The sequence below is a fragment of the Tasmannia lanceolata genome, unplaced genomic scaffold, assembly GCF_043159265.1.
Source record: "Tasmannia lanceolata isolate RefF3 unplaced genomic scaffold, GAP_Taslan_0.1 ptg000023l, whole genome shotgun sequence".
Taxonomy (NCBI): Eukaryota; Viridiplantae; Streptophyta; class Magnoliopsida; order Canellales; family Winteraceae; genus Tasmannia; species Tasmannia lanceolata.
The window spans coordinates 36,651,992-36,664,682 of record NW_027518700.1 but is presented as its reverse complement, the minus strand read 5'-3'; the positions used below and the strand labels follow the sequence as shown (position 1 = coordinate 36,664,682).

The following is a 12,691-nucleotide window of genomic DNA, read 5'->3' as shown; positions in this document are numbered from 1 at the left end:
GCACACCCTATCTACGTCAGGTGCTGTGGAATTAATGGGTTGGATGAGTCAAACAACATGGTAGATGGTGTATTTATAGTGGCTAGCTCAGATAATCTATTTGAGGTTGAGCTCAGATACTGCGCCCCCTTATTTTTATTATTTTTTAATGGTAGACAATTACATTAAATGCGAAAAAACACCGAGGGGATCTATACAAATAAAGAGAAAGAAAAAGAAAAAGAAAGATAAGAAAACAAGTCCCCACTGGAAGAGTCAAGGAGGAACAAAGTCAAATAGCTCAACTCTCTCTTTAGAGACACCATCTCTAGCTAAACGGTCTGCCACAACATTAGCTAGCTGCTAAATCTTTGCATCCCTCGCCCTGTCTTGGATCCCATCGAAGAGAGAGGCAAATCTTCAAGGGAAGGAATGAGAACCACTATGCCACCTTATCACATTGAGCAAGTCTCTTCTATCACTACTTATTCAAATCTTCATTCTCAAGATACCTTATTCCTTGTTAGATAGCACGAACTTCAGCTTAATTAGCATCTGCGACTGCGACTCCAATGGGATCCGCAAAAGCCCATTTCATAGCTTCAAATTCATCCCTCAAGACTCCCCCATTTCAGGCAGGAGACCCGTCAAAGTTTAGCTTCAAAAAACCATGTGCGGGAGGCTCCCAGTCTTGGACAATCTTGGGTTCTTGGCCTGAAACGCCACAAATCTCCTTCAACCATACCATAAATCATGGGCGGATACAAATCTAAATCAAGGAAAGGTTTTCACCCATGAATAAGTTCCAACCAAAACTTAATTATTTTTGTGCATGCAAGTTACAAGCATATAGTTAATTATATTTTTAGCTTAGTGCTTATATGTGCTATTGGGTTATATTTTTTACACACTTAATCTTTTGATATATAATTATATTTTTTTTGTTCTTGTCAAAAACTCTTACGAGTCACGGGTCGAGTCGAGTCATGAGTCATAAAATTAAGAAATCGAGTCACGAGCAAGGTTACCGGGATCGTCCTCCCACCCTCCGACCCACGACCTGGGGTCGCCGACGCCAAACGTGGGTCGTTTTCGACCCGAATCGCCAAAAATGGCGACCCGGGCAACCCGCGGGTAAGGGAGAGATGCATAAAGAGAGACGGGGAGGGAAGAAGGAGAAAGAGAACCAAAAAAAAAAAAAAAAAAAACTCCTTCCGAGCTTTAATCTAATCATACCTCATTGGAGGCAGGAAAAAAGAAGAAACTGAGAAGAAGTAAAGAGACTAACCTGAAACAGATGGTGGTCTGACAAAAACTTCTATCGAAAATCACCAATCGAAATACATTCATGTACAGTATTGTAAAACCTCTTTCCTTGCATCCTTGCTTTTGGAGAGGGGAGGGGGGGTGGGGTGTTTGTAAATGGCATAAGAGAGGAGGGAAAAGGGAAACTGTGGAAGGCATGCAGTCACTTAAGAATCCTAAACAAAAATCCGACCACAATCCTACTAATATTGGCACTAGAAGTTTTAATCTCTTTTTTAAACAGTTGTCGAATGTTATTACCTTTCCCAAAATTGATATTGGCACTACAAGTTTTAATATCTTTTTTAAATAGCTGTCCAATGTGATTACCTTTCCCAAAAACTGCCAGCAACCACCAGTTGATAAGCCACCAGTTGATATGCTTGACCGCCAAATTTAAGATAAGGCCTAACAATGCTTTAGCATCTCTTGGCATAACATTAAACTAGAGAGACAGAGAGAGCACCTGAGCAACCCGAATTAGTGCTCCAAACCGACCCGTGACCCCATATAGCGAACCGGACTTAGGCTACCTCATCGTACCACGTACCGGACTACTATCGTACCCCGTACCCGTTCCCGTACCGCGTACCGGAATGAACCACGTTCCAGGTTCATTGGTCACGAGTTGACGCCTATGCTTATTAGAATCTTTGGTCTAGAAAAAACCATTCTAATCCACACTTCATGGTCTCTAATTGTGCCTACTATCCTACTAATATTGGCACTACAAGTTTTAATCTCTTTTTTAAACAGTTGTCGAATGTTATTACCTTTCCCAAAAATTGATATTAGCACTACAAGTTTTAATCTCTTTTTTAAATAGCTATCAAATGTGATTACCTTTCTCAAAAACTGCCAGCAACCACCAGTTGATAAGCCACCAGTTGATATGCTTGACCGCCAAATTTAAGATAAGGCCTAACAATGCTTTAGCATCTCCTGGCATAACATTAAACTAGAGAGAGAGAGAGAGCACCTGAGCGACCCGAATTAGCGCTCCAAACCAACCTGTAACCCCATTTAGCGAACTAGACTTCGCCTACCTCATCGTACCGTGTACCGGGCTACTATCGTACCCCGTACTCGTTCCCATACCGTGTACCGGAATGAACCACGTTCCAGGTACCTTGGTCACGAGTTGACGCCTATGCTTATTGGAATCTTTGGTCTAGAAAAAACCATTCTAATCCACACTTCATGGTCTCTAATTGTGGTTTCAAGACATGTGGACCGGGTTAATAATACTTTTTGATTTTGGTATGCATTTCGATCTTGATAGAAACGGAAACATATCGGTTTCAGATGGAAATTTTGGTAGAAATTTTGTAAAATCATAAAAGCATCTGGAAACTTGTGCAAATGATGGACATTTAAGATGGATTTTCAGGTGAATGCGATAATAAACATAATTACATCGTATAAAAACCATCACATATAATACAAAACAGAAAAATTTCTATAATGGTTTAACAACATCGAACACCCAGTGATATGCGCTACGTTGTCACTCCTGTCTGATAATTCAATATATACCACATTTCACTTGTAGTTCATATAAATATTTATACATACACCATATTTCACATGCAATCATGTTTAATATATTTACGGTTTTGGTTTCGGTATGTGTTTCAATTTCGGTGTGCATTTCAATGGAGATTAAAAAGGAAATGTTGTGCTCGTTCCGTATTGGTTTCAGTAGAATTTTAAAACCATGTCTATATCACATGAAATGACTTGATGGGAATGCCCCACCAAATCGCTTTATTGAGGATAATCCTTTTCAGTGCAGCCACCATTTGACTTTTGTCTAATATTTTTTTGTTGCTCATTTTTCCTTTTGTTTTCTTGTAGCTTTTGTTTACATGCTCGATCATCTTGATCAAGGTCCTTTTGTTTGTCATTGTTGCTTCGCTAATAAAATTCCATTACCATTCAAAAAAAAAAATCATTGCCAAAGAGAGGGGAAAACAATAATGATGTTGGATGCTATGATACCTTATAATTTTGTTGGCCCAACATATCATTTTTGAATACCATTAAAAAAATAAAAAACATAACATGTTTGAATATATTTACGGTTTTGGTTTTGGTATGCGTTTCAGTCTCAGTATGCATTTCAGTGGGGATGAGAAAGGAAATATTGTGGTTGTCTCGTATCAGTTTCGGTAAAATTTTAAAACCATGTCTATATCACATGAAATGACTTAATGGGAATGGCCAACTGAATTGCTTTATTCAGGATAATCATTCATAGTGCAACCACCATTTTACTTTCACCTACAAGTACTTTCTTTTTATTAATATTTATTCTCTTTTCAATTTTTTCCTTTTGTTTTCTTGTAGCTTTTGTCTATAAGACTATAACCTCAATCATCTCGATCGAGGTCCTTTTGTTTGTTTGTTGTTTTTTTGCTAATAAAATTCCATTTCCATCAAAAAAGAAAAAGAAAAAGAAAAAGCATCACCAATCAAAGAGAGGGGAAAACAGTAATGATGTTGGATGCTATGCGTCCTCATAATTGTGTAGGCCCAACATATCGTGTTTGACATGACACTATGATACCGATACTCTTACTCGGATACCTTATGGATATTTCTATTGGTCAAAATAACTATAATGTTTGAAACTTGTCACTCTTATATCTAAGTTAAATCTAGTTAAGTTCTATAATGTTAGTCTTATAGATTCTATTTTAAATCTACTATTATTTCTATATTGTAAGTTAAATCTAGTTAAGTTCTATAATATTTTATACAGGTCTTTTGTCTTCGTAATCCCTATTCAATATTTATGTCATAGAATTGGAAAATGCCCAATTGTATCTTCATTTCCATGTCCTTGTCCGTATTCATATATGGCTATCATAAGTTGGGTGTTATTTTCCAAGTATATCGCTATCATAGGTTGGGTGTTATTTTACTTATATTTTTACTTATTTGTGAAGGTTTTATTCTTCATGCAGGCCATATCAACCACTCAATTTTCTGGAAAAATCTCATTCCTGTTCAGGTAAGTGTGTTCTCTCTGTTTCTCATGGGAACTCCAGTTTATTCTTCCGTTCTGTTTACTGACCATGAATATGTTCCCACTGAAAATCCTGGCAGGAAGGTGGTGGTGAACCTCCACACAGTTCCCTTGGTTGGGCTATTGACACAAATTTTGGTTCTTTTGAGGCACTTGTGCAAAAGGTCAACGCTGAAGGTGCTGCTTTACAGGGTTCTGGATGGGTGGTAAGTTTTACAGCTTTAAAAAATTATGATATTTGTTTCTTTTCTATATATTTTTAGGTAAATGTTATCAGCACTACTGTATTTTGATGAGGGCACTCCTCACTTTATTAAAAGTATGGTATGGCCCGCACCATAGGATGATCCAAACCCTCCATTAGATGGGCCACATCCTAAATAGGTTGTGCCCGGAAAATAATTTCCATAGGTTGATCCTAACCCTCTGATCTATAGAGGGTTAAGATCAACCCTTTAACATTCAGATCGGAGGGTTAGGATCAACCTATGGAAATCATTTTTGGGGCCCAACCTATTTAGGATGTAGCCCATCTAATGGACGGTTTGGATCATCCTATGGTGCGGGCCATACCGTACTTTTAATAAAGTGAGGAGTGTCCTCATCAAAATACAGTAGTGCTGATAACATTTCCCTATTTTTAATTGTGTGTTGCTACTTATTGTAATTACATGTTTTTGGATGTTGTAAACATTAATGTATTGTCTTCTGATTGGCCATTTCTTCTTTTCTTGTTATTCTTTCTAACCTAAACAGTGGCTAGGCCTGGATAAGGAGTCAAAGAAACTTCTTGTTGAAACCACGGCAAATCAGGTAACCTTTCTAAGATTCTTCTCTCAGAAAGTGATTGCTTAGAGGATTATAATGATAATAGCATATGCATGGCATCCTCTTTGGTGATTCTAGCAATGTTTCCGCTTTGATTTTCTGAACTCAATCTGGTTCTGAATGTATTGGTGATGTGTTGGGACAGACATCATTCCTTAGGTGCACAATAATTACCCCACTTAGAATATCTTATGCTCACGTGCGGTTCCCAAAGTTGGAAAGGTCATATTCTTCATTAGTCTCAAATCTCACTCCTAAATGACGAAATGGCCCACTCTTATAAGATTTTTGTGAGAAACTGAGGATAAATCTCTCAGATTTTAAAGAACTTTAGAAAATGTAGCAATAAAATGAAAAATGCATGGACTCTTGAGTGACTTGAGATATTCCTAAACATGTATTACTGCACTTTGCTTGCTGGATTATTGGTGCATATGCAGAAAATGTTATTGTAAGTTATTGGTACATATGCAGAAAAGGTTAGGGTAAACCACCTCATAGTATTCTTTATCTCCTACCATTTTCTATGCTTTTGCCTGTACCGATAACGGGGTCCTTGCCATTGCTTGAATTCTTTTCTTTAAAACACCTCAAATTTTTTTTTGAATGGTCGCCGATTGTATTGAAAAAAGAAGGGGCAGACCGAGATGGTCAATACATAGAAAAAGCCCAAGAGGGAGGGCCACACAAACAAGAGAAAAGCAAAGTTACGGAGCGCCTTTGGGAGGGAATCGAACAAAGCCAAATTTTCCTTAGAAACCCCCTCTCTAGCCAGGCGATCAGCCACCCTGTTACCACTTACCAGATCTCCGAATATGCTGAAAGACAATAGAAAAAAATCCCTCCCAATCAAACATTTCATCAAAAAAACGATCAAATCTCCAAGGGGGCTTATGGGAGGCCCCTAAGCCAACGAATAACGTGAAGGGAGTCCCCTTCCACTACTACCTTGTGCAGTAAGCATTTGTCTAATAACTTTAAACCTTGATGGACCGCTCGGACCTCAGCTTCGGAGGCATCTGCGACCCCGATGGACTTGCAAAAGCCCAAATTACTCTACCAATATCATTCCTCAACACACCTCAGGATTCCCTAAGCTTGATCCATCAAAATTAAGCTTCAAGAAGCCAAGGGGAGGTGGAGCCCACTCTTAGCCTTATGCTCCAAGCTAAGACATACCTTCATGCATCCATTCCATAAGTCGATAGCAAAGACGAAACGGAAACATGGTAGAGACTTCGGCCAAGGGATTGTCAAAGCCACAACTTTGAAATAAAGGAAAAGGGAACTCTTAGTCATACCTTTGAAGACTTAAGCATTCCTTTCTTTCCAAATAATCCATACTGCACATAGTGAAAAACATAGCATTTAAGGGATTGGGGCTGCGCTGCGTGTAACTATTAGAACTTCAAATGGCGTATTGTTTGCAGATGTTGTAATGGCGGAAGAGGTGGCCCTCTTGATATACCCTCTAGGTCTCACACTAAACTCCCTCGGCATCAAAATTCTGAAGAAGACAAGATATGGCCTGACTCGGGTAAAACTTTTATAACCAAGATGAATGGAACTCCGACCGTTCTGATCTCTTGGAAAGAGATTGAGGAAAGACAATAGATCTTAAAATAATGTCTGATCGTGCGGCTGAAAAGGCCTGAGGGTACTTGGATGAAATATGGCAATGGGCGAAATGGTTATGGGATCTCCCCAGTTTACCAAAACCATCTGTCTTAACCCCTCAAGATATTCTCTTCATGTTTCAAGAGGAGCATATGCTGGCCACTCTAAAGAGCAAAGGTAGTGAAGCCTTGGGCGACCACCTCTCCTCTCTCACGGAAGGGACTCCAAACTATCAACAAGGTGCTGAGGCTATCTGGGTTAAGTTTAAAGGGATTCCACTCCACGTCTGGGCCACCTCAACGGTGCAAGCTTTGGGGTCGTTGTTTGGTACAATTCTTGAAGTCGATATGAAGGGTCACCATGAAGATTGTACGAGCTTCGCATCGGCAAAAATCATGGCTCCAGCTTGGAAAATCCAAAAGATGATGGTGGATCTCCTGGTAAATGGCACCTGCTTTAATATAGGGGTTGAACCAATTGCAGAGGAGAGTGCGGAACCATGGAGGTCAAAGGTAGTACACCTAAACCTTAATCCAACCCCATCTTCGAAGAAGGGTCGATCTGTGGAAGGCAAGGGGAAGGACCGTAGTCCGGAACAGGTAGTCGCCGGTAAGAAACTGGGTGGGGGGGGGATGCCGGTGCCGGCAAGGTGATCATGCAAATGCTAGTGAGAAGACCGTTCACCGTTGTAGCTCCTTCCACGTGGCAGCCTCGGCCTGTTCCTTTGGTAACTGCCGACGTCATCTCAGAGTTTCACGAAGAGATTTCAAAATTCAAATTTCAAAAGCCCCTGTCAGAACCATCTGGAAAAGTCACTAGACCAGGTATTATGGCGACTTTTCGCCAAGAAATGAAAAAGACTCCTCTGCCCTCTGTTCCACAAAGGCTAAAAATAAATGTTACCCGCGCTTTGGGTATCTTACAATAGGGCTTAAAACGTCAATGGAAGACCTCAACGAGATACCCATCAAACCTTACGCTTGACAAGGGAAGAAAGCACAGACGGGAGACGCAAAATCAGGGCTTTAGTAGTAACTCCAGCTTCACAGTTTTTGGAAAAGGCTCTTACATTGCACCAGAAACTTCGAAAATTCTGCTGCGCCTTGGAAAGGAGGGCCCTTCACAACCCCAAGGCCGGCAAGCAATTTCTATCTGAGGAAAGAAGCCTTGGGAGTAATTATCCCCGCTACCAATGAAGATAGGCTTCTGGAATGTTAGGGGATTAAGGGTAGATAAAAAATTCAGGGCGGTGAAAAATTTTATTTTCAAGAATCAGTTAGATTTGGTGGCCATAATCGAAACAAAGTTAATGGGGATAACTAATACTATCATTAATAAGACATGGGGTAGGAACCGACGAGAATGAGTCGCGAAGGATGCGGTAGGTACAGCAGGGGGGATAATTGATATTTGGAGTGAAGGTAGATTTCACCGGAATGAAGTCAGAATGGGGAGATTTTCGATTTCTATAAATTTCTCTTCAACTGACTGGAATGAAGAATGGTTGCTCACGATTGTATACGTACCAGTTCATGCTTCCGAGAGAAGCCAGTTGTGGCAAGAGTTGAATACTATCTGAGAATCGTGGCTGGGCCCCTGGATACTTGGAGGCGATTTCAATACAATCCATTTTCCATCTGAAAAGAATACACTTAGGAGGAACACGACAAGCATAAGGAATTTCTCAAACTTTATTCAACGCCATGAATTGCTGGATATTCCGCTCAACGGGGCAAAATTCACTTGGTCTAATAATCAGGCTCGCCTAGTTATGTCAAGACTCGATTGTGTCTCTTCTCCCGAGAATGGGAGGAACGCTTTCCACTCATCTCTCAGAAGGCACTCCCAAGGACAGAATCAGACCATAATCCCATTATTTTGGAAATGTCAAGCTTCTTGGGGGGTCCACGTCCATTCAGATTTGAGTTAGATTTGTTGGAGATACCAGGATTTGCGGAAAAGGTCAAGCAATGGTGGGATGAAATTGAGATCAGAGGGTGGAAAGGCTATTTCTTATGCCAAAAATTGAATGGGCTAAAATCTAAAATTAAAGAGTGGCAAAAGACTTTTGACCTGTGTTGCATGGATTCGGATTCGCGTGTCGGGATCCGACACGGATCTGAGGTGTCGGATTCAGTAAACCCCAAGAAGTAGGATTCAGATTCGGTAATGTATAGATAAAAGAAAATTTTAAAAATTAAAAATAATATATATATATATATATATATATATATATATATATATATATATATATATATATATATATATGAGAATAGAGTTCCTGAGGGTGCCCTCATATAAGCTTATATGAGGTGGCTCTCACAAAACATAAGGGGCCCACATTGTTAGGATGATCCTAAGCATTCATTTGAAAGGCCCCATCATAGATAGGGTGTGTACAAAAAATCAACTCCATTGGATCATCCTAACCCCTCCAAAAGTGGGGGAAAAAATGGGCAGATTTGTGGACAAAATGTGTTTATCCATTTTTGCCCCCAGTTTTGGAGGGGTTAGGATGGATCCAATGGAGCTGATTTTTTGTACACACCCTATCTATGATGGGGCCTTTCAAATGAATGCTTCGGATCATCCTAACAATGTGGGCCCCTTATGTTTTGTGAGAGCCACCTCATATAAGCTATATGAGGGCACCCTCAGGAACTCTATTCTCATATATATATATGCGTGTGTGTGTGTGTGAAAAAATTGAGGGTGTAGGGTCGAGTCGTTAGAGTTTTTATTAAGAGAGTCAAAGGAGGAAGCGGGTCGAGGCGCTAGGGTTTTTATTAAAAGAGTATGGCTTGTGCTTTCATATAAAAAAATTTAAGAAGGAAACACACTTAAGAGGGAAAATATATAGGATTCGCATTTTAAAAGAGACAACAATGAGTCGGATTCGCCTGAAAAAAGAGGATTCGTGCGGGACACGGCTACAGCAAGAATCCGGGTGTGTCCCACGTGAATCTAAGTCCGATTCGGGTGCGGAGATGTGTCGACACGAATTCGGCATAGGGGGGCAAAGAATCCATGCAACACAGCTTTTGACGAAGAATCCAGACAGAGATGAGAAAACATCCTAAACCTCTTGGCCTCCCTTGAACTCAGGGAGGAAGGACCTTTATCCGAGGAAGATAAATTGACTCGCTTGAATCTTCTTGACGAAAATGACATGATTCTGCGAAGAGAAGAAATCTGTTGGAGACAAAAATCTCATGCTCTGTGGCTAAAGGCCGGGGACATGAATTCTAAATTCTTCCACCAAACAGCTAATGCACGAAGAATGACTAATTTGATTAATTGCTTAAAGCATGGGGAGCTGATAGTTGAAGACCCAAATCTTATTAAATCTTTAATTGTGGAGTTTTACACGGGGCTCTATTCCAGGACTGTGGAATGGCGTCCGAAGATGGAGGGGATCCAATTCAAACGGATTTCGGCTGGGCAAAGAGCTTACTTGGATTGAAATTTTTCAGAGGAAGAGGTCGAACAAGCAATTTTCTCAATGGCGGGAGATAAGGCCCCAGGTCCGGATGGCTACCCTATGGCCTTTTTTCAACACTTCTGGAAATTCTTGAAAGAGGATATCATGGCTTTCTTCTTGGAGTTTGACCACAGGGGAGTCATTACTGAAGCAGCGAAGGCAACTTTCATCACTCTAATCCCAAAAAAGGAAGGTGTGATTGGGATTAGGGATTTTCGTCCGATCAGTCTGATGCACAAAGATTGTGGCAAAGTTACTGGCCAGAAGAGTGAAAAACTATATGGGGGATATTATATCTCAATTTCAAGGGGGCCTTTGTTGACTCAAGACAGATCCTAGATGGGGTCCTAATAGCTAATGAACTTATCGATTCGGTTAAGCAAAGTGGACGATCGGGCCTGGTGCTGAAAATTGACATAGAAAAAGCTTATGATCATGTTGATTGGGATGTCCTTGATTTCATTCAAGAAAAAATGGGTTTTGGGCCATCATGGAGGAAGTGGGTAAGAGCACTTGTAACTTTTAATTCCTTTTCAGTAATTATCAATGGCTCAGCGGAGGGAGTCTTCAAAGCTTCAAGCGGTATCCGCTAGGGGGACCCATTGGCACCGTACCTGTTCATCATGATCGTTGAAGCTCTGAGTCTGATGTTAACAAAGGCAAACAGTATGGGTTTGATAGGGGGCCTCCAAGCTGGCCCTTTAGTTGAAGAAATAACCCACCTTCAATTTGCAGATGATATACTAGTGTTCCTTCATTACATCCCTCGGGCTATTCCTAACATAATGAAGATCGTCAAGTGGTTTGAGGTTGCATCGGGCCTCAAAATTAACTTCAACAAAAGCATGCTTTTGTGTATCAATCTAGAGCAAACAGAGGTACAACGACCTGCGGAGTCTATCGGATGCTCTGTAGGGGTTTTTCCTGTTTCCTGTCTCGGCTTGCTGCTAGGATTCAATATTCCATCGTCCTCACAATGGGACCCAGTAATCGAAAGAATTGAGAGGAAGCTAGCTACTTGGAAGAGGAAGTATATCTCTTTTGGGGGTAGAATCACATCAATCAAAGAGACCCTATCCAATCTGCCTGTATATTTTATGTCCTTGTACAAAATCCCTGTCAAGGCAGCTTTGACAATTGAAAGACTACAAAGAAATTTCTTATGGGACGGAGACGGCACCCTGAAGAAGGTAACACACCTGATAAGTTGGGACAAAATTACGCAACCTAAGGCGAATGGGGGTCTGGGCATTGGTAAGATTAGATTGCGAACCAAATCTTTAATTGGCAAGTGGCTATGGAGATACGGTAAGGAGAAATCTGCTCTCTGGCATCGGGTTACAGGGTTGAAATATGGCTCTGAATGGGGGGACTGGATCTTCAAAAAGCCCTCTGGGGGCAAGGGATCAGGTGCATGGAAATCCATTTGTTCAGTCAAAGAAGAATTCGATTATGCAATTCGATACAAAGTGGGATAAGGGCACCAAGGTAAGGTTTTGGCTGGATCTTTGGTGCGGCCAATCAAAGCTTTGCCTGGAATTTCTGCGAATATTCAAAATTGCAACATCCCTTGAAGCTATAGTTGCTGACTACTTGATCAGAGAAGGCCAGGGTGGTAGAGGATTCTGGGATATCCGTCTGCGTCACAATCTTAAAGACGACAAAATCCAAGAATTTCAAACCCTCCTCCTGCTTATAGAATCGACATATTGCTCGCAGTATAAGGAGGATGAAAGAATATGGATTCCAGCATCTTCTGATGGTGACTTCACTGCCAAGTCATTTTTCACTCTGTTGAATAGCGGTCACAGCTATCTGACGAGGCGTATTTGGAAATCATTGGCCCCACCTAGAGTGGTGGCTTTTGGATGGACCTTGATACACCGGAAAATTAACACTTGTGACCTCCTAAAGAAAAGACACTTCAGCTTGGCAAGCATGTGTGTTTTGTGCCATCAAGATGAAGAAACCTTGGATCATTTAATGCTTCATTGCCCCTTTGCTTACCACTTGTGGATAAGAGCAATTGGAGCCTTTGGGATCTCGTGGAGGATTTTGATGTAATTTCATATATGTGATTAGTGAAGTCTATTAAAGTAGGGTATTGTTAGACATACCCTCCCCTTTCTGTAATATCTCTGACCTATCCGGGAAACATCTAGTATTTGTAACAGCAGGCTGGGACTACTGGTCCCGAATGCTATTCCAATATTAATGAAATTTGTCATCTTTCAAAAAAAATAAAATCCATAATGTAGTTAAGAACAACAAATTCCAAAGATGGGAATATGTCAAATGGATGGAAGATGATGAGATCACAAGAAGTATCCTGCTCATGTAAGTGGATGAGGATCTAATTCGAGTTTTTGAGTATCATGAGGCAATGAGAACTAAGGGCGCTTTTGGAAACGATTCTAATTCAGTTTCTTGATTCTGATCCGATTCTTGAT

General features: G+C 40.7%; 1 protein-coding gene across 1 annotated transcript in view; it reads left to right on the top strand.

The window, feature by feature from the left end:
* Nucleotides 1-12,691, top strand: part of LOC143856181 (superoxide dismutase [Mn], mitochondrial-like) — a 73,794-nt gene that overhangs the window by 32,736 nt on the left and 28,367 nt on the right. Inside the window, exons 2-4 of the mRNA XM_077366295.1 lie at nt 4,254-4,300; nt 4,396-4,521; nt 5,072-5,128. Of these exons, the coding sequence (XP_077222410.1) occupies nt 4,254-4,300; nt 4,396-4,521; nt 5,072-5,128 (230 nt within the window). The remainder of the gene's footprint in view (nt 1-4,253; nt 4,301-4,395; nt 4,522-5,071; nt 5,129-12,691) is intronic.